Source organism: Canis lupus, chromosome 7 (assembly GCF_003254725.2).
Source record: "Canis lupus dingo isolate Sandy chromosome 7, ASM325472v2, whole genome shotgun sequence".
Classification (NCBI taxonomy): domain Eukaryota; kingdom Metazoa; phylum Chordata; class Mammalia; order Carnivora; family Canidae; genus Canis; species Canis lupus.
Genome location: NC_064249.1, coordinates 67,278,407 through 67,306,263, shown reverse-complemented (window position 1 = coordinate 67,306,263; position 27,857 = coordinate 67,278,407). Strand labels below are relative to the sequence as shown.

Genomic DNA, 27,857 nt, shown 5'->3' with positions numbered 1-27,857 from the left:
TAATACAGCTAATACATCACATTAATAAGAGATGTTACTTGAAAATTAATAATTAATGCCATACTATTTGCTTACAGTAGGATCATAAATGAATCTGCATTAATAATACTATTATGCCTAGTCTGTATCCTTTATATTTTCACTTAAAAAATTATATTAACCCTTTTTATATTCTACAGATCTTTCACTTCAAAAATTTACCCCCAGTTGATAGTATTTTATAAGTTAATTTCTTGACTTAGGTGCTTGGTCTGTGGTTATGTAGGAGAGTATCCTTGTCTTCAGGAAGCACACTGAAGTATTTAGGGGTCATGATTCAGAATATTTGCAACTTACTCTCAATCAGCTCAGAAAAAAAATGCACACAGAAAGAAAGAATATGACAAAGTAAAATTATAACAGTTGAGAAATCTGGGTGGAGGGTATATGAAAGTTCTATGTGCTATTCTCACAACTTTTTAAAAATTTCATCTTCAGTGACATTTTTTTAGGTCAAATCAAGAATATCTGGGATTCACAAATACTTGTTTTCATATCACAATAGTTAACACAGTGCCTTGCACATAGTAGGTGCTCTATCAATATTTATTTGCTTTTACCATATGTAATTTGTCTCCATAACTCTGTTCTGCTTCACACTTGTTACTTCCTGTTTTATTCTGTGATTTTCTCCAAAGGAGATACTCCCTTTTATTCACAAAAGCTATATTAAATCAAAGCTGTGCTAATTTAGAGTTGCTAATAATTTGAATATAGTTCACTTGCACCTTATGAAAATAGATGATCACACTCTTACCAGAGGACCATGTCTGTTCTTCCTGCTACAGTCTTAATGTTTCCATCTATCAGTGATTGAGGGATTCTCTGTTATTGCCTTTCCTTCTCCATTTACCAGTCCTGTGACTTGCAGATGGAGTTGAATTAATACATGGAGTTTCTGTGTATTAACTACTGGTTGAGTAGCTAATACGTGGAAATACTAGGACAGTATATTCTGACAGTAGTATCTGTAATAATTCTATTTAATAAAGATACTTTGTTGTGTTTTGCTGTGTTTTTAAGCTGTGTAGTTCTTTATTGTCATCCTCCTGCTCCCTTCTTACTAATCCTTATTTTTAATCTTTCTGATCCTTCCATATTTCTAACTCAGAGCACTATTTTTTCCAGATGGTATTTTGGCAAAATGGGGAGAAAAGATGCTGAAAGATTACTTCTGAATCCTGGGAATCAACGAGGTATTTTCTTAGTAAGAGAGAGTGAAACTACTAAAGGTAATTATAATGTAATGCAACTATAAAATTTTCTTGAACAGTATCTTGAGAAAGATACAGAAAAAGTATTTGTTTCCCCAACTAGGTGCTTATTCTCTCTCTATTCGTGATTGGGATGAGGTAAGAGGTGACAATGTGAAACACTACAAAATTAGGAAACTGGACAATGGTGGATACTATATCACAACCAGAGCACAATTTGATACACTGCAAAAGTTGGTAAAACACTACACAGGTATGTGAATATTTCACAGGTGAAAATTATTTCTTGATGTTCTGTTTTATGAGGATAGAATCTCTGTCTTCATGTCTCTTATGGTTTAGTTTGGTACTTTATACCAAGAGTGTGCTTGATAGATGTCTATTGTATTCTAGTTTTAAAATGAGGAACAGGTAGTATTATTACCTGAATTAGGCTCTTAAATGGGCTAAAATCTTACTACCATTATTTGAGTCCCTATATCTTACTGGCATAGTGTTTACATTGGAGTTTCATTTCATGGTAATTAAATGCCAAGATAGATTATGACAATAAATAAAAAACATAAAAGCAAATATTTTTTAAGGACGTTTGTTAAGTAGGTAAAACTGAATACTTAATGTAAAAAGCTCTATCAGACGTCCTTTTGGGTTACCTTCCTCTGCATGAGCTGGACCACATAAAACTTCTTAAAGTATAAATCTAATGAAATTTAATCTGAAGATGCATTTTTTTTTCCTGGAAAATTAACTTATAGCAACTGTAGACATTCTTCTAGTCTTTCAAGGACCTTTGAAAGGTACTCAGTATTATATTCTTTTGTCTCAAAATTTTGCATTGCCAGTTTGATATGTGAATGCATCTGAAAGTTTTAAAATTATTGATACAAGGGGAGGGGAAGTTTGCATGGCAGTCTCTTCTTCAGTGAAGCTAGCTACAGTCTGCCAAGGCAACCATCAGTCTTGACATTGATCACACATATTGCCAAGCAGTGATATCAGTTATAATTGCACTTTCTAGAATGTGGATTTGTGTGGTTACTTGGACACGTGACGGGATGTGTCTTATTTATAACAAGAAAGATTGTATAAGCAGGATTCACAAGTCAAGCCATTGTGAATTTGGGAGTCCCTGTTTTTGTGTCTCCCTTATTTGAAAATCAGTTTCTTAGATGAGATTTTTTCCTTAATTTTTGGTGTGCTGCTTATATTAGTGGTTAGTTATTAGAAATAGCAATTAATGGTAGCATTCTCTTTGGGAAGAAATAAAACACAGTGGTCAAAAATAGAACTTTGGGGGCAACCAGAACTATGGTTTGAATTCCTTTTCCATCCCTTACTTACTGGGTGACATTAAGAAAGTCACTTAAGTTTTTTGAGATTTATTTATATGAGATATTTTTAAGGTACTGAATTAGCACAATAGCTGAGACATAGTAAGTATTCAATAAATTATAACTTCAGAAATGTATTTAACAAAAAATGTTTCACCTCTATTTTTTTAATGTTTCACCTCTTGTATGTTTTGCTTCTTATACACATACAGTTACCTTTTTTCTTTTTTAAGAGTAAAGCTGAGAAAACATTATGTTTTTTTCTTCAATTTAAACTTTCAAAAACAGTAATGTACTATAGAGTACCTAAATTTTTATAAGTAATTCATTTTACAGTATAGTTTATTCATTTATCTAGAACATGCTGATGGTTTATGCCATAAGTTAACAACCGTGTGTCCAACTGTGAAACCCCAGACTCAAGGTCTAGCAAAAGATGCTTGGGAAATCCCTCGAGAATCTTTGCGACTAGAGGTTAAATTAGGACAAGGATGTTTTGGTGAAGTATGGATGGGTAAGAAGCCTGAACTTTTGTTTCTTTGTCATTTCTTTACTATAGATTAAAACAGCATAACTTACGATAAGGTCTATTGAAGTATTTAAGGTGGTCATTAAGGTTCGACTTAAAATCTCTTAATATTTAGATTAAAATAGTAGTCTGTTGTTTCTCTAGGAACATGGAATGGAACCACAAAAGTAGCAATCAAAACACTAAAGCCAGGTACAATGATGCCAGAAGCTTTTCTTCAAGAGGCTCAGATAATGAAAAAATTAAGACACGATAAACTTGTTCCACTATATGCTGTTGTTTCTGAAGAGCCAATCTACATTGTCACTGAATTTATGTCAAAAGGTATGTGTATATTTCTTTTAGTGTATTCATGTTGACAAATTTTTTTTTTTTTTTAAGATTTTATTTATTCATGAGAGACACAGAGAGAGAGAGGCAGAGACACAGGCAGAGGGAGAAGCAGGCTCCATGCAGGGAGCCTGACGTGAGACTTGATCCCAGGTCTCCAGGATCAGGCCCTGGGCCAAAGATGGTGCTAAATTTAAACCAAATTAAAAAAAAAATAAGTCTGCATTTCTGTTTTTATGCCTACAAATTTTTATTGTGTAGTGTTCTCTAATTTAAGATTTTTATGTAGACATTGAAAAGAGAAAATCTGACATTTCATGTAATGGAATAGCAATTAGTTCCAGTTATTCCAGAGGATGGTACAAAGTTTAAAAGGAAAATTAGGGCAGCTCAATTTATGTTGAAAGTAAGTAGTTTTGGGCAGCCTGGGTGGCTCAGCGGTTTAGCGCCGCATTCAGCCCAGGGTGTGATCCTGGAGACCTGGGATCGAGTCCCACGTCGGGCTCTCTGCATGGAGCCTGCTTCTCCCTCTGTCTGTGTCTCTGCCTCTCTGTGTCTCTCATGAATAAATAAATAAAATCTTTAAATAAAAAAAAAGAAAGTAAGTAGTTTTTTATTCCATTTGACTAAAGAAAATGGAATAGCTAAGAAAATGGGAAAAGTATTTCTATAAATTAAAATAATGCAATTAGAAAGATATTTATATCTTTATTCCTAAAGCAAAGACATCAAGTAAAGGAAATTAATATTTATCTTATTTTAGTGTAATCATAGTCTCCATAGTTAGAGTTCGAGAAACTTTTTTGCACTATCATTGGTTAAAATTTCTCCATTATTCCAAACTCTAGACCCTAAGGTGGCATCTTTAGTAACAGAATTGGTTGTTAGAACCAAAATAAAGAGAAGGGACAGATGATGCTCTAGAAGAGGAACCTAAGCTCTAAGTATGTTGACAGTCCTGTTTTTGCCCTCTTGAATTTTATCTCTCCCCCCCCCATCTTAATCACTCATAATTAAAGTTTCTGATTGTGTCATCCCCCTCCAGTAGTCCATTTTAGCCAACAATGTAGTTCCATCTAGTGGTGACAGGACCAACTGCAAGCTACATATTTACTGTAGGAAATCTACCCCCTTCCTCCCAAAGGAGTAGAAAAACCAAAAGTGAAGAATTGAGGTGGCCTGCCTAGTTGATAGCCAAAACATGCATAAAGCCCCAAGGCACATGGCACTTTCAGGAAGGAATCTCTTCTGCAGACAACTGCCAAATAACCCCTTTCAGAGTGCATTGGATGAACTCTGTAGGGAGGGGAGAAAAGGGACAAGGAGGAAGTTTAAATCAAGGTATTGATAGCACAAGAATATATTGGAGGTAAAGCTAATGGTGCATTTAGTTTTGTATATTGATTTCAAGAATTATTTAAATGGGGGAACATGATAGACATCTCTGTTGTCAGATTGCTGGGTTAGGATTATTTCTAGATGGGAGATTTAGAATGCAAGATCACAAATGACCCTTCTGGTTTTAAAACTCCACAATTTCCCATCTTATTTCAGGTACACAATAGTTTACCCTCAACAATCCATTCAAACTCATTGCCTCATGTGCTCCCAAATAAACCCAATTTCCCGGCTAGACAAGTCTTCTTACTACTTCTGGTTTCCATGATTCTTTTCAAAACCTTCATCTGGAATTTGGTTTCCCTATCACTTAACCAGTCCATCAACCATACTTCCTTCAGATTGTACTTAAGTCAAGTGTTTGAAGCCCTACTATTAATATCCATATTGGTCGTGATCATTATATTCTTTGAAGTGTTTTTAATCAGACTATCCTATAAATTAACAACCAAAATGTATTGAATACCTCTAATTTATAGGAGACTCTGCTAGTCATTATGAGGTATCAAAGAAAGCCACCCAAATAATCTACGTTGAATTTGCGGAGAAAAGACTCAACCTTCTAATGAGTTAATTTTCAGTATAAGAGTAAATAATAGCTCACTCTGACTAAACAAATAAGCTACAGATCAAAGCATAATGAATTTCCAGGTGTTCACCACATTCAATAAGAATAGAAATGAGGAAGAGGTCACGTAGGCTGGAATAAGTTGAGAAAAATTAGTAGAAAAGTCAAGTCTTAAACTGACCTTTAAAGTTACAAATGCTATGAATGGGTAAAGAGAAAGGTATGGGTATTTCTGCAGAGCTAAGAGGATATGAGGAAATGAGAAACAGAACCATGGGAAGTGGAAAGTACAGAAGGCAACTAGTTGGAAATAGGCTAGAAAGGTATGTGGGGGGGGCAACCTGGGTGGCTCAGCGGTTCGGTGCCACCTTCAGCCCAGGGTGTGATCCTGGAGACCCAGGATGGAGTCCCCACATCGGGCTCCCTGTGTGGAGCCTGCTTCTCCCTCTGCCTGTGTCTCTCTCTCTCTCTGTCTCTCATGAATAAATAAATAAATTCTTAAAAAAAAAAAAAAAAAGGTATGTGAGACAAATTTAAGGCTTTTGGGAATTCATTTCACTATTACTTATTGAGTACCTACCCTCTGCCAGGGTTATGAATGAGCTTCAAAGGGTCCATGAACTTCCCCTGAAGTTCTGTGTCAAGCTTTTACATACTTACATGTTTTCCTGCAAAGAGATTCTATAGTTTTTGTCAGAGTTTCAAAGTAACTCATGAACAAAAAAGGGTTAAAGACCACTGTTTAATGTTCGATGATAAATGGATATAAGCCACATTTGAGTGGGAATAGGATTTGTTGTCTTTGATTAAAGATCAGACAGAGATGATTCCAATTCCAATATTAGATTTCTGTATGTTGCAGTTTTGCACTATTTTAGCAATTATCTGTTGTTACACTGAATAATGTTCTACTTAATGTATAGATCATAGTACCTTATTTAGTTTCGTTATCCTGAAACAAAGAACTGTATCTTCTGTTTATTTCTATATACTCTGCGTTGTCATGTAGAAGTATTTATGTGGTGTCTGTTTATCTTACAGAAAAGGAAGTGAAGAAAAGAAATATCCCTTCCCCTGTTTAAGAACAATTTCTTTACCTGTGTTTTTGATCCTTCCTTAGGTCTAAAAAGAAAACCCTTCCTTGGTATCAACATCTGCTTTTCACCTACTGCTCTGTGTTGTTTCCCTTCATACCCAAGATTTTTTTAAGAAATACTCTTGTCTTCACTTCCTAACCAGCCATTTACTCTTTTTAAAAACTATTTAAATTTATTTAGTGTCAACACTTTTCATAGATTTTTTTTTTGTGGAATATTTCAGACATAGAATACCATAACAACCATGTCCCTGCCATCCAAATTTAACTAATGTTTACACTTTGCCGTATTTGCTTCTGATCTCTCTACTAAGTAAACAAAACATTACAGATCTAATTGCATCTTTGTTTTTACCCCTCCTTGAGCCCATTCTCATTTGAGCCCTCCCTTCAGGCTCTTTCAGGCCCATTTCCCTTCCAGAGGTAACCTTAATTTTGAAGCTGGTGCTTACTTTTCCATCTGTCTTCCTATTAACATACTTCTATTGATATATATTTACCTATTAACAGTATGTGTATGTTTTTAATTTAGGTAAATCTAGCTTTATTTTCATGCAACGTTATGTTCTTGAGATTTTTTCATATGGACAAGGAAGATATAATTTGTATATTTGTTAATTGTTGAATGAGATTCTGTATGAGTATACTATTGTTTATTCATTCCTTTCCCAGTGAGCATTTAGATTGCTTCTAGTTTGTCACTGTAACAGATAGTGCTGCAGTGAATGTCCTTGTGCTCCCCTCTTCTGGCCTATATACCAGAATCTGTAGTGCACTGGATAGCAACAACATTAGCATCACCTTGAAACTTCAAGATGCAAACTCTGGTGATAGGGCCCAGCAGTCTTCACTTACCCACCACCTTGTATTAATGGTCCATTCAGTGCCGTTGATTCCATTTATCACATCTCTCTGGAAAATATCTCCTCTCCATTCCCACTGTCATTGCTAGATTTTAGCATAATAGTCTCTCTTTCTTAGACTATTGCAGGAACTTTTAATTTTTTTTTTAAAGATTTTATTTATTCATGAGAGACAGAGTGGCAGACACACACAGGCAGAGGAGAAGCAGGCTCCCCATGGGGAGCCCGATGCGGGACTCGATCCTGGGATCATGCCCTGAGCCGAAGGCAGACGCTCAACCACTAAGCCACCCAGGTGTCCCTTGCAGGAACATTTAAACTTAATCCTTTTATGCAGTTTTGCCCCCATTTCATTTTCCATATTACTATTGGAATGATTGCTTTTTAAATATAAATCTGATCGTATTGCTTCTCAGCATAAAACTTCATATAAAAAGACTAAAGTTGGGACACCTGGTGGCTCAGCAGTTGAGCATCTGCCTTCGGCTCAAGGCGTAATCCTGGGATCTGGGGATCAAGTCCTGCATCAGGCTCCCTGTGAGGAGCCTGCTTCTCCCTTTGCCTGTTTCTCTCTCTCTCTCTCTCTCTCTCTGTGTGTCTCTCATGAATAAATAAATAAAATATTTTTTTTTAAGTTACAAAAATAAGACACAGAAATCCTCATACATACCTCAGCCAGATTTGCCAACAACTATGTATGTATCTCTTAATACATAAAAGGATTTTTACCTGAACTGAGGAGCACATTGTAAATAGTATGTTCCTTTTATCTCTAAATACTTCAGTGTTTGTCTTCTAATGACAAAATCATTGTCTTACCTAACCACCCTACAGTGATCAAATTGGGGGACTGTAACATGGATACAATTCCATTATCTGATATCAGTTCATATTTCACATTTATTAGTTGTCCTGGTGATGTCCTTAATTAACAGCACCCTTCCCCCTCCCCAATCCAGAATCCAGTCCATGGTCCTGGATTTCTTTTAGTTACCATTTTTCTTTGATGTCATTTAATCTGGAGCAGTCCCTCTCTTAGCTTCTTTTTTTGGCTTTCATGACATTGTTATTTTTGACAAGATCTGTATAGTTTTAAAAATGTACCTTAGGGATGCCTGAGTGGCTCAGTGGTTGAGCATCTGCCATTGGCTCACGTCATTATCCTAGAGTCTTGGGAGTGAGTTCCACATCAGGCTCTCTGCAGGGAGTATGCCTCTTCTCCCTCTGCCTATGTCTCTGCCTCTCTGTGTATCTCTCATGAATAAATAAATAAAATCTTTTTAAAAATGTATCTTAATTTCGTTTATCTATTTTTTCTTGATAAACTTCATCCGCATGGTAAGCTTTTAACCAACAATACAAGAATAGCAGCTAGACTTTTCTAACCTTTCTGTTATCTGTTATGCATAGTACTTTGCAACTGTTATTCATAGTACTTTGCTGTTTCCTGGTATTTTCTGCTAAAATTGAGAGAAATTCATTTAGACTAACACTTCAATGTCAACTCAGCCACCTAGCTCAATTTTTAAGAACCCCAAAATATTCCCAGTTGTCTACATTCTTGATTCAGATTGATTTAAAAATATACAGAAATATATTTAAAATATATATATATATATATATACAGAAATATACAGGTATCTGCTTTTGGATCAAAATTGGGATTACTGATCTTGATCAACAAGGAAAGAATGTCTATAATCTAGTGAGATTATTGAGTTTTCCATTTGTTATCAGAAAAGTTCTTAAAATTTCAGTTCATGGACCTCTTCTAGAATATTAAAGATAATTATTCAGAAATTCCAAAGCTGCAATAAATATTGAAGAATGACAGTTTTAAGTTTTATATTGTAATGTGGTGACTTGTATGGAGTTGGCATGTTTATTTCAATCCTAATTTAAGATTTGCTTATGTTCCATGAACATTTTTCTCTCTCTCACAGGGAGTTTATTGGATTTCCTGAAGGAAGGAGATGGAAAGTATTTGAAGCTCCCACAACTGGTTGATATGGCTGCTCAGGTATTTGTGTATCTGTACATACATCAATTTGCTTTGAAAGTATACATAAAAATGTAAAATAATCTTAGTGGAAGACTGTTGTTTATATAGTGAAATCATGGAATTTTAGAGTTGGAAGGAACATTAGAGATAATCGAGTCTGATTTCCTTATGTTACAGATAATGTAGTATCTGAAGACCTGTGGTATCTAATTCATATAACTTACTAATATTAGAACGAAGTATGTAATTCCCAGTATAGTGCTGTCCTGTATAATATGGCCTTTCAGAAACCTATGAACTAACAAATATGAAATCTATATGTATTTATATATCAGCAGATAAATTTAAGATAATGAGGGATTGCTAAAGAAAATATTGGAAATCTAAAGTGTATGCTGAACTTTTTTATTTAATGTAGTCCAAAACAAGAATGAAGATGGCAATTATACTTAAAAATGGGATATTTTTAATCTCCTGAATTTTTTAAATTTATTTTTAAATTGTTATTATCATATACTAGCAATTTTATATATTAAAATTTTTTTTTTATTTAAGTATAGTCACCACAATGTTACATTAGTTTTAGGTATATGGCATAGTGATTAAATAAGTCTATATTGTGTTTATAAGTATAGCTACCATCTGTTTCCATATGATGCTATTACAATATCACTGACTACATTCCCTTTGCTGTGCCTTTTATTCCTCTAAATCTTTGTTTTTAAATATGAGTGAAAACTATTAAAAGTTTCTATTAAAAAATATGGTAGATGTTCAAGGGACCTTTGATTGGCTTTAGTCAACATATTGGTCCTAAGACCTCTTTCTTGGTGAGCATCCAGATGTCCATGGAATCTGACAGTTTAGAGAAACTTTACACCAAGAAACTGTCCATGTGAGGCTCTAGCATATGCCAGACCTAGTCCATGGTCCTGTGTTCAAGGGTTGTTGTTTTTTTTTCTTAAGGATTTTATTCATGGGAGACATAGAGTGAGAGGCAGAGACATAGGCAGAAGGAGAAGCAGGCTCCCTGCAGGAATCCTGATGCAGGACTCGATCCCGGGGTCCCAGGATCATGACCTGAGCCGGAGGCAGACGCTCAACCACTGAGTCATCCAGGTGTCCCTGTGTTCAGAGCTTTTAAACACAGTAGGGTTCAGCAAAGCCTTTTTGTAAAGGGCCATATGAATGTTTTAGGCTTTGTGGGCCATAGGTATTTCTTGTTTCTTCTGCTCTCCCTTTTCTGACACCCCCTCTTCCTCCTTCCCTTTGTATCATACATCTTTTTTTCTTTTTTTCCTTTTCAAGATTGCTGATGGTATGGCATATATTGAAAGAATGAATTATATTCACCGAGATCTTCGGGCTGCTAACATTCTTGTAGGAGAAAATCTTGTCTGCAAAATAGCAGATTTTGGTTTAGCAAGGTTAATTGAAGACAATGAATATACAGCAAGACAAGGTAAAATTACTTTTTAATAAATGCTTATAACTTGATGTTCAATGAATTTTCTTACCATCCTTTTGAATATTTAAGTTTTACACAATAAGAATATCTCTAGGTCTATTTAGAAGAGTCATAGAAACATTGATTTAATTCATAAAATTATATATAATATATGTTACCATGACTTTCTGATAGTTATTTCCCTCAAGGAGGAACTTGACTTGCTGTTTTTTGCATTATAAATTTAACGTGTAGTACATTCCTCTTTTTACTACTTTTGTCATGCCAACAAATAAACGTTTTTAAATTCCTTTTGTGACAAACTTCAGAACCATCTAGATTTTACTACACAAAGTATCAGAAAAGGTATTTTTAAAGTTAATAAATTGAGAAATAGCATACAATTTTATAAAGGCCTTGGAAACCATCTTTACATCAAATTTACAGTTATTCTTTATATTATATATAAAATTGTAATAAAGACGTTTGGAAGATTGACTCTGTACAGAGGGAAGGGAATTGTGAAAATTAATATAAGGTCATTCTTTTCTTTGTTGTCTGTTTCTCCAAACTTTCATTCAGTACATATTTCCTGAACATACATACAATATATGCCCTTGGAAAGAGTATGGGTTTTTGAATACCAGTTCCATTTCTTATTACCCCAGAAATTTCAACCAACTGAATTGGTTGAAACCAACTCATTTTTTTGACTGTTCTCTGTCTCCATACTTACAAAGACTAGATGGTAATATCTACTCTTCAAGATTGTTGTGGGGGAGACAGAACATAAAGACTCCTAACTCTGGGAAACGAACTGGGGGTGGTGGAAGGGGAGGAGGGTGGGGGGTGAGGGTGAATGGGTGATGGGCACTGGAGGGGGTGCTTGACGGGATGAGCACTGGGTGTTATTCTTCTGTATGTTGGCAAATTGAACACCAATAAAAAATAAATTTATTATTAAAAAAAAGATTGTTGTGGAACTTTAGTGAAATAAAGTATTGTGCCTGACATTACCTAACACAGTAGATGCTCAGTAAATATTAGAGCTTATATTTCAATAGGCAAGGTGTGTGTGTGTGTATTTATTTGTTTATTTAATAGGTGATGTGTGTGTGTGTGTGTGTGTGTGTATAACTATAAAGTTACTGTGTAATCGATGTTAAAAGAGTATATGAAAATTACTGTGGGAAAGAGGAAAGAACAGGAAGGACTTCAGAGATGTGAGTGATGGCTCGAGAGCAGGGCTTTGACAAAATAAACTTTTTTTTAAAGATTTATCTGAGAGAGAGCATGAGGCGAGGGACAAGGGAAGAGGGGGAGAGAGAATCCCAAGCAGACCCTCTGCTGAGTGCAGAGCCTGATACAGATCTTAATCTCAGGGCCCTGAGATCATGACTCAAGCCAAAATCAAGAGTCAGGTCTTAACTGACAGTCACCCGGGTAACCCTAAAAGAGAGTAACTTTGACAGGAAGAGATGGAGTAAGGTCCAAAAACAAATCACTACATAGGTTGTCGATCTTGCTTGAAAACCTTCAGTCACCCTCCACACCTACAAAGAAAGAGAACTTACCAAAACAAAAAAAGAGAGAGATGCCTTGGCATGCCACGTCTCCATGCTGGCTTACCTTTTTTTTTTTTTTTTTTTTAAGATTTTCTTTATTTATTCATGAGAGACACAGAAAGAGAGGCAGAGACACAGGCAGAGGGAGAAGCAGGCTTCCTGCAGTGAGCCCGATGCGGGACTCCATCCCAGGACCCCAGGATCATGACCTGAGCCAAGGGCAGATGCTCAACCACTGAGCCACGCAGGTGCCCCAGTGCTGGCTTACCTTTAACATGTTTGTGCTAGGCATGAGGGCGTGGCCAATAGGAGAGTATGGTTTCTGCTATTGACGAACTCACTGACTAATGTCTAAGACTGAATTATAAACAAACTATTTCAATAGGATCCTAGTAAGCCCAACATAAAGATTAGTAAAGATTTATTTAGTAGACACACCAAAAATTTTTTTCTCAGCTATCAACTGTTACCACCTTTTCATAAAAGAAAGAGCATTTTAATACTATCCAAGTAGAAAGAACATAATCAGGATAAAGGACCTACCTATAAATTAAAAATTTTAGCTATGTGAATTGATATGTGACTGTGACTTTTTTTTTCAGTGACCACATTAGTTCACAGGCCACTGGGAACTATTGCCTTAAGCTGTGTTCTCAACCAGGGGTGACATTGTTCCCCCAGGGGACATTTGGCAGGGTCTTGAGACAGTTTTGGTTGTTATAGCTGAGAGACCGCTGCTGAAATCTAGTGGGTAGAAGCCAGGTATACTGCTAAACATCGTATGGTGTACAAACCAGCCCCCACCAAACAAAGAATTATCCATCCCCAAATGCCAGTCGTGCCAGGTTAAGAAGCCCTGCCTTCCACACAAGGCTTTCTTTTCAGCCTCTGTACCTGTGTGCAATTCCTTCCAGTTAAAATATCTTCCTATTCTTCTGTGATCCTTAACTAAAAATTTTAACCATTCTTTAAAGTTTAAGTTAACTGCTACTTTTGATTTTATTTGTTTATTTTTGAGGGAGAGAGACAGGAGGAGGGACAGAGGGAGAGGCAGAGTGAGAATCTTAAGTAGGCCTCCTACTAGGAATGGAGCCTGACTTGAGGCTCAATCTCACAACCCTGAGAATTGATCTGAGCTGAAATCAAGAGTCAGATGCTTAACTGACTGAACAGACTGAAGCTACCAGGTGCCCCTAGCTGCTGCTCTTTAAATGAAACTGTTTGTAACTGTAAGTGAAAATTGATCTGTTTTTCTGAACATCTAAAGAACTATTTCACAACATATATATAATAAGAATGTAAGGCATCTATAATGTTATTTTCACTCTAAATGTCTGAGCTTCACAAAGGCTGTGTTTTTATGTCTCTCATAATGATTGGCAAATGTCTGCTGTATAAAAAGCATACACTACGTATTTGAGTAAATATAGGCTTTTAAAGTTAGAATCCAACAGACTGCCCTCATCAACCAATAGTTTGCTATAGTTTGCTATAGCTACTAGGTGCTAGACTTCATTAAAAGTTATAGATCCTATAATCATGTTTTTAGTTGCTTATTAGAGTTTATACGTCTGTTTTTTCCTTTTTCTTAAAGAGGCTTCATGCCCAGCGTGGAGCCCAGTACAGGGCCTGAAATCATGATCCCGAGATCAAAATCTGAGCAGAGCAAGAGTTGGATGCTCAATCACCTGAGTCACCCAGGCACCCCTCTGTTCCTCTATTTTTTGAACATTTTCCTGTCCTCACAATATTTATTTGTTTTTTTTTTTATGTCTTTGATTTATCAGGGAGAAATAATTTATTTTAATACACATTTTAAAGAATTTTTCCCACGTATCTGGTACCTTTGAAGAATTTGTTGTTGATGACACATACAATTAAGATATTAATAGAAGATTAGCCCGTTTATGCCATATTTACAAAAATAGATTCCTAAAAGCAATTTACTTAAGCAAGATGGTCATTGTTTTAGGTGCAAAGTTTCCAATCAAATGGACAGCTCCTGAGGCTGCACTATATGGTCGATTTACGATCAAGTCTGATGTATGGTCATTTGGAATTCTACAGACAGAACTGGTAACAAAGGGCAGAGTACCATACCCAGGTAAGCTTGCATTTCATTTTAGCTCTTGGTTATCCAAAGAGCCTTAACTGGAGTTTATTAAGAGCAAAAAATGTAAGGGGGAGAAAGGCCTATATTTCTTCTCTCTTTCCTCCCTCTCTCTCATTATTTTGGCATTGGATGGACAGCAGCCTTTGAGAATCACAATCCTTGAATAGGGCAAACACAGGAGGTATGCCCCACATTAACCTCAGCTTTCTCAGTACCATTTCCAAAAGGACTTTTTATCTCTACTATTCTCTCAGATAATAAGTATGTCTTAAATAATATTTTGAGTCATCTCCCCAGCACCTCCCACCCCCCAATAATTGGGGGGTATACTTAGCCTATCATAACACAGGGTGAGCTACTGATGGGGGCAGGATTATAAAGGAATACAAGAAAGGAATTGTGTATAATAACTTCAAGAAAGGCAAACAGGTGATAGTAGATAAGGAAACTGTTTCAGGGAAGTGCATCCATATAGTTACATAATTCATACATTAAGCAAAACAGGACCAGAACTTTCTTCTGAATTTGTTTGGAATTCTTTCAGACATTGTCTTGCCACTGTCCCTCACCCAAATTTGGTCCTTGTAAATGGTTAATATCAAAGTATCAGTACTTTAAAGTAGTACTCTAAATTCTCATTAACCAAATTGGGTTGGCTTTTTTGTAGGTGGAATGAAAAAAATAAACATGTTGAAAAACAGATTAGCATTTTCTAAGCTCTTGATATACTTGACATTTAAAATTTATTTTTTTGTTGAAAGAATCCTTTCTTTAAATAAACTTACTATACTTTGAATCAGTTAGTGGCTAGGGGATTTGTTCTGTTTTGCTAGTGGTGTTTGGGATCACTCTTCTTAATGTTTGAATCTTGTGTGTTAGGTATGGTAAACCGTGAAGTACTAGAACAGGTGGAACGAGGATACAGGATGCCTTGCCCTCAGGGCTGTCCAGAATCCCTACATGAATTGATGAATCTTTGTTGGAAGAAGGACCCTGATGAAAGACCAACATTTGAATATATTCAGTCCTTCTTGGAAGACTACTTCACTGCTACAGAGCCACAGTACCAGCCAGGAGAAAATTTATAATACAAGTAGCCTTTTATATGCACAAATCTGCCAAAATGCAAAGAACTTGTGTAGACTTCCTTACTTTACATACGGGAATCAAAAGAAGAAAGTCTTCTTCACTCTGCATGTTTTTAATGGTAAACTGGAATTCCAGACATGGTTGCACAAACCACTTTTTTTTTCCAAGTGTTAAACTCTAAAATACCAATGATGAATTTTCCAACTTTTTCAGGGTCCAAAGAAAGTATAGTTATGATATTGATGACAGTGTGAGTGATAGCATGACAGTGAAGAGCACCAAGGCTACTTCTTTATGAATCACTTCCTTTCTTTTATTCCCCAAACTCAGAGTTTATAAGAGAAAATTGTCTATCATTATTGACAAAACTTGGGAGATAAAAATACTTATACGATAATAAAACCTAAAGTTAACTTCATGGGACCAAACAAGTCCATTCCAGTTTTGAAAGATTCTTCCATTCATTGTTCTCACAAGTTTTTTCTAAGTTGAACAGTTAATATGCAATCTTATTAATATTTGCTTTCTTTTGCATGGAAATGCACCAGGTTTTTAGAAGCAAAAAGGAATATAAACAGCATCTAAAACTTGATTAAATGTTAGACTCCAGTAGTGACATTTGAAAGTATAATGCACTATGTTAATACACTCATGGAACTGGAAAGTAGAAGAAATTTTTCACTTTAATCATTTTCTGATTAGCTCAGTTTAGAATAATGAAGGTAACTAGGAAGTGAGTTAATCTTTTATAAGATTGCATTGATTTTTTTTTAAGGCAGTATATAATTGAAGTTGTGTACTGTCCAATCCAAGGGGAAATCATCTTATCTATAGATAGCATGAAAAAATAAGACCTGGCATTTAAACAGTCCTTTTTAAAAAATAGACTGGTACTGTGAGATATTTCTAGTATGTACTTATGGTGATGGGTGCCACAAATATAAAGTATCACTAGATCAGGGACTTGAATGCACTTTTGCTCTTCCTGAATATAGACTGACAAAGAGGAAAATATTTAAAAGAAATATGAGGAAAGAAAATGTGAAAATTCTACAGGTAGAGGAATGGAATGCTATGCTTAGTGTTAAGGAGTGACAAAATGGCTTTGCTGGCACTCAAAGCTCCTGTTTTGTGAGATTTTAAGAGTTACAGGTATGACTAAAACTAATCTTACTTAACATAAACACTAAATGAGTGTTACTGCCTCAAATAGCTAAGTTAGGGCTTCCCACTAATTCCAGTGATACAGCTTTTATGCAAAAGTTTTAGAACTCCAGTTTTCAAATCTGTGTTTAAATCTGCATTAACTTTTTAAATGTACTTAATGCTGATCATTTTTTCCCTTTTCAGAATTTAGTTGATTTGAGGAGGAATACTTTATTGAGAATAACAATAGTGGTGGGAAGGAGGGACAGGCTTTGCCCATTCAGAGCATAGAAGTAAAACTCCAAAAATTTTATGACTGACTCAAAAAGAAATTCCAAAATATGAATGTGAATGGCATCATTACTAGTTTAAGTGTAGCAAAGGTGAATCTGACAAAAGTTTGGTATTTATGTCTTAAAATATTTTTTATAGTCACACTTTTAAAGCAATGCGTCAGGTTCCCATATTTTAGAATTATGATTCCTTTTTTCCCCCATCAACATTTATTCAAGAAAAATGGTTGAATCTTATCAGTGAGCTTTATCATGTACTTGCCCTGTTCACAACCCCTAACCCTACTGTAGTTCCACTGTGATCTTGAAAACCAACAACCCCTAGAATTATAATTTTTTAACTACCATCACTTATCCATTTTCCTCATTAAGTTTAAAATTCTGTGCCATGGTAACTGTGTTGAAATTCAGGCAATTTTAAAATGTGACAAATGAGCTTCATGCAAGTTGGTAATTGTTCTGGTACTAAAAGTTGTGGAGATTTCTAATGTTTACGTAACCTGTTTAGTATTGAATCTCTCTTCCAAGAGGGTCTTCCAAAGAAGACTGCTGTCATCATTTTTAAATGTAAAAAAATGACATGCTGACATCTACAACCTGGGCCATCTGATTTTTAAAGGGCTTTATGTGAACTATGATACTATAATTTTTTAAGCATTTGAAAAGGATAGCAAAATTATGTACTAATTATGTTCAGAAAAATAAGTCAGGAAAAGTTGATGGTATTCATTAGGTTTTAACTAAATGGAGCAGTTCCTTATATCAATTGTATAGTAAGGAAATAAAACACTAACTTAATGTGTATTCAGTTAAAATGGTTATGTATTTTTAAATTGCCAAGAAAAATAAACAACTTTCTACATTTGAAGATTTTTTTTCCCCAGCAGCTTTTCGTCTTCAGTGTCTTAATGTGGAACTTAACCGTCACCAGAAAAGAAAGTTGGCAAAAACAACCTTTTAACACAAACTCTTTTTTTAATGGATAATGGTAGCCTAAAACTTAATATTTTTATAAGGTATTATAATATTGTTTTGTGGATAATTGAAATAAAGATTCTTATTGAATGTACCCATTTATCTTTTCAGCCACTATTCATATTTTCTCATCAGTTTTTGTTTTTTAAATTGGTATTTATAGCATATTCTGAATTTGTTCTTCCATTAGGAAAAAAGTGTTCAGTTATAACTCTTGAGCAGAGTTAAATCAGTTCTTTTTTTTTTCAATTCTTTATTAGAATGAGTTCAGTAATGATCTGATTTTATGTGTTTAATAATCCATGTCAGGTGAGTGACATTTTTACAAGTTCTTTTTTTTTTTTTTAATTATACCAGCAACTACAGTTAATGTATCAATCATACAGCAAAACCTAGGTTATTTGAGTGAAGCTATTCACAGTGAAGGATATAATATAAAAGACCACTTTTGGCCACAAGGGACTTAATTTTCTAAAAATGAAAAATATGTGAGCCTTACTTCTGTGTGTGTTTTACTCTTCTATTATAGGTATAATGAAAATAAAGTTATACTAAATTATGAATGGCCAATCTAAAGCATTTATTTTCAATAAGGTAATATTATTGTCTTTTACAATTATCTAAAATAATTAGCTTTGTTTTTCCCTAATGATTTCAGAATAGTACATTTAATGAACAAACACATCATTTAGTAGACGTATATTAAATGTTTTTATATGGTGTAGTATAGTTCCTCGGTTTAAGAATGTTTTTCTAGTTTGCTGTTTGCCTTTTAAGTTTGCATGTAATTTTTTCACATTTAAGTTGTACATTTGTATGTTGTAAAATCTCCTTTATTATTACTTAAAAAGTCTTTTGCATCCCAAGATTAAATATTCATCTTATCTATTAATATTTTATGCTTTTCTTTTTTATATGTCTCTTAAATTATCTGGGTATAAATGTGACTTTTAAGGGTCTAGCATGATTTTGTCCTGTGTAGTTAATTTTTCCTGCACCATTTATTGGTTAATTCATTCCCATCCCATTACTTTGAGATCTTACTATGCACATATTTACACACATCTGTTTTCAATTAACTTGCCATTCTTCCCTCAACACTTGTAATTGTTAATCACTTGATAATGCATTTTAATAATTGAACAAGTTCTCTATGCTATTCCTTTTCTTCTTTTTTTAAATTGGTATTCTGGCAAATTCTTGATGAAGTTTAGAGTCTATTTTTCATATTCCCAAAAAATTCAAGTGACATTTTGGTTAGGATTAGGTTGTGCTTATAATTTGCTAAGAATTAACATCTTTCAAATCAGTCTTCCTAGCCTGTTTATGACATATTTTTGTATTGAAAAGACTCGATCCCGGACCCTGGGATCACACCATGAGCCAAAAGCAGATACTCAACTGCTGAGCCACCTAGGGGTTCCTGGAGCATTGTCTTTTTTTTTTGTAGTGTCTATTCTGCTTTCAATCCCATACAGTATTACAGTATTTTTTTTAAATCTCAGAAATACTAGCTTTCATTTTTTTTCTTTATATCTTTCATTCCTTTTTTCACTATGGTTACAATGTTCTCTACCATCCTGAAGGTTTTTAACTTGATATTGGGACTATTGGGTCTGTTTCTGTTGTACTTTCACCTGGATTGTCTGTTCCTACTTTTATATATTCCCAGTAATTTGACTGGGTACTAATCACTATAAATTACAGTTTTAGGTTGCTGAAATTTTTAAAATATTCTTTTAAATAATATTGAATTTTGATTTCATGCCATTTTCTACTCTGGCTGGTGGGGACAGGAATTATTTGAAGCCCTGTGCAACCTTAGGGATTGTTTTGTCTATTATTTAGTTGGAATCATTGAATCCTTTCAAGCTAAGTCCTTTCATTAAAGCTCAGTCCAAAGCAGTCTTTAATCTTGGAAGATTTTTCCTCTGCCCTATTGAGGAATCTACCTAATGCTCCATGTATTACTACCAGATCTTTTTTTTTTTATCAGGAACAGGTGCTATTCCTAATCCTGTGTAACCGCCAATAATTTTCTTCCCTGTTTTTCCTTGTGTCTCTTTCTCAAATTTTTCTCATTCATGTGCCTGTTAGTGTTCAGCCAAAGATTAGAAGGGGTTCTTCTGTTCTCTACCTCCACATTGGCCCTGGGCTAATAAAAATAAACACTAATTTTCGTCTTCAGCTCAGTAACACTGCAGCGCTCTTTTGGGGGCCTGCCTCCTCCCCTTTCCCCTTCACTGCCTTTGCACTATAGCCTGTAGACCGTGATTTGGTACAATTGTAGGGTGCATTGTTTCCCTAGTCTTGGAGATGATGAGTATGGTCTCCCTATGGTCCATTGCCTGAAGTCCTTTCTTCCAAATATTTGAGCTGGTTTTCTAGCCATCTAAGATGGTAGTATAAATCCTGTCCTTGTTATCTTATTTTCACTAGAAAGAGCATGGCTATTATAGTGGGTTTGTTGGTTTTTGTTTTTAGGGTCATTAAATTAGAGGGCAACATTTGGAATAGCAGGGTAGACCTGTCCTGGTATAGTAAGCTGATAACAGTACTAACAGTTTTCCAAACAAAGTTCACAGTTTGCCCTGGGTGAGTCCTGGATGGAATCCAGGGGCTAGTGAAGAAAGCAAGCAAATCCTAAAGTAAACCCAGATTACCACAAGGAAAACAGAAAATGGATTAGTTTATTCTGATATTTACCTCTGGGATCCAGCCCTGAACATGACTCTGAAAGCTCAGAAGGAACACGAGCCACCTCACCTAGAAGAAAAACTACTTCTATACCTGTGCTGCCACATGCCCCCCTCTTCCACAATCACCAGAGACAGGTCTTCAAGTACTAGCTTCACAGAAAGGCAAAATGTGATTCTCAATAATAAATACTAACAGGCAGGGGATCCCTGGGTGGCTCAGCGGTTTGGCGCCTGCCTTTGGCCCAGGGCACGATCCTGGAGACCTGGGATCTAGTCCCACATCAGGCTCCCTGCATGGAGCCTGTTCCTCCCTCTGCCTGTGTCTGTGCCTCTCTGTCTCTCATAAATAAAATATTTTTTTAAAAAAATAAGTATTAACAGGCATATAAAGAATAGTGGGCATATGAACACTAATGTGAAGAATATTAGCACCATAAAAGAAATTAACCAAGAACTAACACTTGAGGAATCAAACTTAATGGAGGAAACAAATGAAAACTTTGTTTTGAGAAGCTATGGCATCCCATTTTTTTCAAAAAGGGTGAAGGTACACTGATCTCCTCATTTGTGGTTTTGGTTTTGCTTTCCCTGATTTCAGTCACCTGTGGTCAGCCTGCTGACCAGAAGCATTCTTCCCGGTGAATCCTCAGAAGGTCAATAGCCTAACATACTGCGAAAATGCCTAGTCATCCAAATCATTTCACACCATCATGTAGACATTTTCTCTCACAGCATCACAAGAAGGGTGAGTACAGTAAAGATATTTTGAGAGACCATGTTCACATAACTTTAATGTATTGATATAATTCTAGTATTAGTTATTAATCTCTTACTGTGCCTAATTTGTAAGTTAAACTTTATCATAGGTATGTATGTATAGAAAAAAACATAGTATATATAAGGTTTGGTGTGGTTTCAGTCATCCATTTGCAGGGGGGATCTTGGAATGTGTTCCCTGATGGTAAGAGGGGACAACTGTACTATGAGAAAGAAAATTTGGAACTTTAAAAGGGAAGAAAAATAATCCAACACCAAAGGACAAAAGTTGGGGTGAGTAAAAGAACACAGTTGGAGATCAAATCTGAGATGGAATATTAAGCTAAGGAATATATCCAGAATTCAGTACAAAAGAATAGAGTCCAAAAGTTGTTTTTTTTTTTTTTTTAAGTATGGATAATAGATTCAGAAGTTCAGTATCAGGCCAATTAAATTCCAGATGAAGAAAAAAAGATTGGGGACACCTGGTTGGCTCAGTGGTTGAGTGTCTGCCTTTGGCTCAGGTCGTGATCCCCAGGTCCTGGAATCAAGATTGGGCTCCCTATAGGGAGCCTGCTTCTCCCTCTGCTTATGTCTCTGCCTCTTTCTGTCTGTGTGTGTCTCATGAATGAATAAATAAAATCTTTTTTAGAAAAGAGGAAGAACTATTAAAATAGAGAAAATTCTTCCAGAGAACTATATTGCTTCTGGTTGAAAGGGTCCCTCAGTTGCAGAACATAATTTTCAAATTAATCCTCAACATAAGTAGTGGTGTGTGTGTATGTGTAAGTGTGTATATATATATATATATATATATATATATATATATATGAAGATTTTATTATTTATTTATTCATGAGAGACAGAGAGAGTGGCAAATACACAGGCAGAGAGAAAAGCAGGCTCCTCGCAGGGAGCCGGTTGCTGGACTTGATCCCAGATCCCAGGATCACGTCCTTAGCTGAAGACAGATGCTCAACTGCTGAGCCACACAGGAGTCCCAAATAGTGATATTTTAAAGCCACAAAGAGAAAACCCAAACATTTCCTAGAGAGGGGAAAACCTTATTTTTTAAAGAATGGGACTCAGGGGCCCCTAGGAGGCTGTTGGTTAAGCATTGGACTCTGGATTTCAGCTCAGGTCATAATCTCAGTATTGTGAGATGGAGCTTCATGTCAGACTCCACACTGGGCATGGAGTGTGCTTAAGATTCTCTCCCTCTGTGTCCCTCCCACACCCCTGTCTTCTGGAGAAAAAAAAAATGGTACTTTAACACTAAAGTATTAGTTTGAACTAAGACTTTTATATAGTAAAACCAACATTCAAATAGAAAAGAAAAAAGACATCTTTAGAATACAAAGTACTTAGAATTTATTAACCAAGCTATAGACCCATTTTGAAAAAAATTGAGCATATATTCCAGCCACACACACACAGGTGGGTAGAGCAGGACAGGGAAAAAGACTTAACATTTGGATTTCAGACTTCTGTGGGAAAATGAAAACTGGAGCTGACTGGCTACTTCTTTCAGACAGCAAAGGCCCTTAGCTGCAGTCATAGTGCCCTGTTGCTTCACTCCCTCCTATTTGCCGTGGGGGCCCACCCAGCCTCAGTAGGCATTTAAGTTGACCCAGATCTGCAGCCTTAAGCCAAAGGAATTCATCCAGCAGGGTTATATGCATCCTTGGGGAGCAGAGGTGATGTGAGCATCCCTGAAGATATGCCTGCCCTACCCACAGAGACACAAATTGATAGAATAACAGCTACAGCAGTGCTTCCCAAACATTTCATTTATTCTTCAAAGCATTCCCCACAAGATATAAAAGGGGGTGTGCTGCACCTGAAAGCAAAGGATCAGTGTGCCTCCTTAGCTTTTACCATGTTCCCTCTTAGAGTCCCAGTCCAGAGGACAGAGCCCAGGATTTGCAGCCAGAACACTCTACCATTTAACCTAACTAGCTGTGTGGCCTCACTTAAACCACCTAATTTCTTTGAGTCCCATTTCTTAACGAGTAAAATGGAAATGACCTTGCAGAGTTGGACGGTAGGAGGTAACGTATTTAAACGTACTAAATTGCAGGTAACTGCATCAGAAGGGGTGTAATACATGATGACTTGTTTCTTAATTTATCAGGTAGCAACCTGGGGCTGAGGTCACTTAAAGAAAGACATCTAAGATTTAAAAAAAAAAAAATTCATGAGAGAGAGGCAGAGACACAGGCAGAGGGAGAAGTAGGCTCCCTGCAGGGAGCCCGAGGGGGTCTGGATCCCAGGGCCCCGGGATCACACCCTGAGCCAAAGGCAGACGCTCAACCACTGAGCCACCCGGGCGTCCCACACCTAAGATTTTATAGCGTCTCCCCGGGCTGCACCGCTGCCTCAGCTCAAGCCTGGAGCTCGGGGCCCAACTGTGGCTCCAGGCGATCAAACTGTAGTCAGACCCCGCTCCTTCCTCTCGGGCGCCGCTCCCGGACGGTTACTTCCAGGAGTTTCCAGGCCGGGCGGAGCGGGGGCCCGCCGGGGCGCCGAGGCCGCGCGGAACGTCCCCCAGGTCTCCGTGCACCGCGGCCCCGAGCGAGTCCGCGCTGGGGCGGGGCGGGGCGGGGCGGGGCGGGCCCGGGGCCCGGGGGGCGGGGCGGGAAGCCGACCGCCCCGCCCCTCGGTGCGCCCGCGCAGCCAATCAGCGCCCGCGGAGGCGGGCTCCGCCCCTCCCGCCGCTCGCGGGGCCCCGCGGGCAGCCCCGGGCGCGCAGAGACATGGTGCGGGGCAGGATCTGCAGCTTGTTGGTGCGCGACGTGCGCTTCCCCACGTCGCTGGGCGGCCACGGCTCCGACGCCATGGTAAGCGCTGAGCCGCCCCGGGCGCCCTGGTCGGCGCGGGGAGCCCGGCGGGTCGCGCAGGTTCCCGGCTTTGGACTGCTGCTCTTGCAGCGGGGGAGGCCGAGAAGGGGGATCCAAGGAACCAGAAACTCTCCACCCTCCTGGGCTTGCTTTCTTTCTGTTCTTAGCTTTCTCCTTGTTGACGTTAACATTTCCTGTTGTTAAATTTACGAAATGCATTTTGCTGTAATTGGCAGGATGAGTAATACGCAGCAACAGCGAAATGCTCTTGTTGGACCCCCAGCCACGCGACCCCAGGGCACATCCCGACTGCTTCTGCACTGACTCCTTGGTGGGGTTCGTGGCGGTGGGCTGCCCCCTCCGCAACTCGCTGAGTGACCGACCTAGAGAAGACGCCAACCTCCCTGGGCATTTGGGCCCATCTGTGAAATGGAGTCACCCTGCCGTTGCGCACGGGAGGGGAGCTCTCATGAAATTGCCTGAAAACGTTGCTAGAAAGGATTTGTCACTGTAGAGAGGCACATGCCGGCCAGCCGTTGGAGATGCGGTCAAGGCACAGAGCCTTCTAAATACTGAAGGGTGTGCTTGCTTATCGACCGTGGAGGGACACCCCCCATCCCTACCACGGTCTAGTGCAGTGGCTCTCAAATCTAGGAAGGAGTTCTGTACTGGGTCTCCCCGAGGGCCGTCACCCACTGGATCCTCACTGCCCCTCTCAGTCCACCGGGGAGACAGAATTACATGGGTCTGTAATGAATGTATGAACAAATGCTGGGAAGTGAAAAGCATCCACGTTAGGATATGGTTACGGGTACCTGTGTGGAGAGAGGGGAATGAATACCAGAGGACTCTAATTCGCCTTCTCTTGGTTGGCTAAGTGGGTGGAGGACACAGATATCATTACATTACCTATACTCTTTGTGTACTTGAAATATATGTTTTTAAGATTTTATTTATTTATTTGAGAGAGAGGGATAGAGAGCACAAGCAGGGTGAATGGCAGAGGGAGAGGGAGGAGCAGGTTCCCCGCTGAGCAGGGAGCCTGATGCAGGGCTCCCTCCCAGGACCTTGGGATCAGGACCTGAGCAGAAGGCAGCCGCTCAAGGGACTGAGCCACCCAGGCGCCCCTTGAAATATTAAAAAAAAAAAAAAAAAAAAAAGTATCGTAAAAAATGCTGACTAAACAAAGCTATTACATTTGAAAGTATGTCCTTTATCCTAAGATTAAATTATTCGCGATTTTTAAAATCTTCGTGTTCCTTCTTGTATTATGTTAAATGACTTAGAAAAAACTCCCAGTTGGCAATCCTTTGTGGATCTCCAAATAAATGTTTGGGATTTCACCGGCTTGTAAAATTCAAACACCTGACCTAATGCAACCACTTTGCCCTTCTGACGTGTAGCAGCTTAAGTGGTAAGCCACTTAATCTCTCTTCAGCTTTGGTTTTATCAGTAACATGGGCATAATAATATCTGCTTCAAGGATTAAATGGGATGCCTGTAAAGTGCCTGACACAGAGGAAGCCATCAAAAAATATTGGCCATAATTACTTATTACATATGAGGAAACGGAAGTCGAAGAGGCTCTGGTCTACATTTTTCTCTGCTTTGAATTTGTGAAGTGTTAAAGTAGCCTGGCTTTTAAGTAGGATAATTTAAGAAATGGAACTTGTTTCTGGTCCTTGAGTCATTTATGACCTCAGGATCAGGAGAGGTCATCTGATAACCTGTATCGCACTCTCATAAATACTTATATTTATATCTTCCAGAGATACGGGGGTTGTTGTGTGCCGATTCTCATGTGCTTTCTAAATAGAAGGTGCGACTTTGCAGTTCTTGGTCGTATTGCTTCCCAAGCCCTCCTGGCGTGCTGAACTCAGCAGTTCAGCTCTGTTCAGCACTTAGCAGCAGCGTGAGCCTTCCTGATCAGAAGCAGGATATCTTCATGAAAGAGTCCTGAAACTGTCCCTAAATCTGTAAAAGGATTCCAGCTGTGATTTTTTTTTTATCGGCCTTTTAGGAAATGGGAGTTCTCAGACCCTCATTGTACTTACACTTTGCTTGCTTGTCGAGGCACTCATCAAAGTTCCAGACAACTCCAGGGCTGTGGGCTCACAGCCCAGCTTACCTCCCCCCCAACCTCCCCCACCTCCCCCACCACTTGCCAGCTGTACTTTTCCTCTCCTTTCCTCATTGTCTGCGGAGCTCCTGGGAGTGGCTGTGCTCCGGGACCACTCTCCCTCCTCCGGCTCCCATTCCTGCACCCCCAGAAGTTAGAGGGGGTGCCCACTGCATCACCGAGAAGACTGGAGACAAAGGCACCATGGGCCCCATCTCCACTCATCGGTCTCCAAAACAGCCCTCTTTTCTTCCCCTTTATTCTGTGAGTCCTGTCAAATCTCTTCTGCTGTGTCCCACCCTCCTGACTGCCGAGCCCACCCTCACCCTGTCCCCATCCCTTCCATCTCCAGTGTTTTCTTCCTCCATCTCTTTTCCTGGTGATTCTGTGTCTATCCCATCTAGACAAGGATTCCCACTTTGGAATCACCTTTCCTTGACCCTAACCTCTCTTCTTCCTTCTGTGTCTGCTCCTTCCCCACCAAACTCTAAATTACTGGTTCATCCCTGTTGCCTCTGACCTTTACACTTACTTCCTCCTTCATCTGAAATCACCTTCTGTCTCCTTCTTTGTCTTGGGATTGACTTTGTTATTTCTACTCCCAGGGTCCTTTCTCCTAGTTTGGGTGTCACATTGTCGGCTGCCTCCTCTTTCTGCTCTCACTCTGCATCCTGGCTGATGCCGCTGCTTCCTATACTGGCCCCCTTCTTTCCTCGGTGAAGGCCTCAAGGGCCCTCCTGTCTCATTGTCCACTCCCTGTAAGACCCCCTCTGTGTGCACAGCGTCAGTGCCCACTTGTATGCCAGTGATTCCCAGATCTCATTTCTGGATCTTCCCTCTCAAGAACCCAGTGGCCAAACCAGGGTGTCACCAACCCTTAATACACTTCAGTCTTTCCCATTTCTGTCTCTTCACTGCCACGGTCACCTAAGTTATCCTTCCGTCCCAGGTCCTTCATGCCCTCTCCCACTGCTGGAAAGTTCCCCATCCTCAACCAACCGACCAGCTCACATTCTATTTTCATCATAAAGCCTCCTGCAACTTCAAGTGCATCCAGCACTCTGCCGGCCTCCCACAGTTTGTATCTCTCCGAGAGACTTACTGTGTTCTCATGTTATTAGAGTTTCTGTAACCATGGCTTCTACACTATAACTTTCTGAAGGGCAGATGTGTCTGTGTCACCTCAGCAAACTGTACAGTCTCTGATACACAGCTGGTGCTCAGCAACCCTTCACACCGAATGCCCTCCACAAGGCTTTGATGCCAGACAGAGGCCTCCTGTCTACCATGTGTGCCTCCCCTTCCCTGAACACAGGGGTTTAAGTTCTGCCTCTTTAAACTCAGTTTCCTTATCTGTCAGATAGGGATAATAGTACCTACATTATAATATTGTTGTGAGGATTAAATTCAATGGAGTCACTTTTCAAATAGTGTGCCAGAACAAC

The 27,857-nt window shown here is 38.3% G+C and overlaps 2 protein-coding genes across 3 annotated transcripts in view; both read left to right on the top strand.

The window, feature by feature from the left end:
• Window positions 1–18,890, top strand: part of YES1 (YES proto-oncogene 1, Src family tyrosine kinase) — a 65,563-nt gene extending 46,673 nt beyond the window's left edge. For both annotated transcript variants that reach the window (XM_025429373.3, XM_035718798.2), the window contains exons 5-12: window positions 1,168–1,271; window positions 1,357–1,506; window positions 2,943–3,098; window positions 3,258–3,437; window positions 9,312–9,388; window positions 10,679–10,832; window positions 14,355–14,486; window positions 15,375–18,890. In XM_025429373.3, coding sequence (XP_025285158.1) covers window positions 1,168–1,271; window positions 1,357–1,506; window positions 2,943–3,098; window positions 3,258–3,437; window positions 9,312–9,388; window positions 10,679–10,832; window positions 14,355–14,486; window positions 15,375–15,583 — 1,162 coding nt within the window. In that variant the 3' untranslated portion in view covers window positions 15,584–18,890. The remainder of the gene's footprint in view (window positions 1–1,167; window positions 1,272–1,356; window positions 1,507–2,942; window positions 3,099–3,257; window positions 3,438–9,311; window positions 9,389–10,678; window positions 10,833–14,354; window positions 14,487–15,374) is intronic.
• Window positions 18,891–24,151: 5,261 nt separating this feature from the next.
• The window catches only part of ENOSF1 (enolase superfamily member 1), a 30,115-nt gene continuing 26,409 nt past the window's right edge, over window positions 24,152–27,857 (top strand). Inside the window, exon 1 of the mRNA XM_025429370.3 lies at window positions 24,152–24,293. Coding sequence (XP_025285155.1) covers window positions 24,210–24,293 — 84 coding nt within the window. The 5' untranslated portion in view covers window positions 24,152–24,209. The remainder of the gene's footprint in view (window positions 24,294–27,857) is intronic.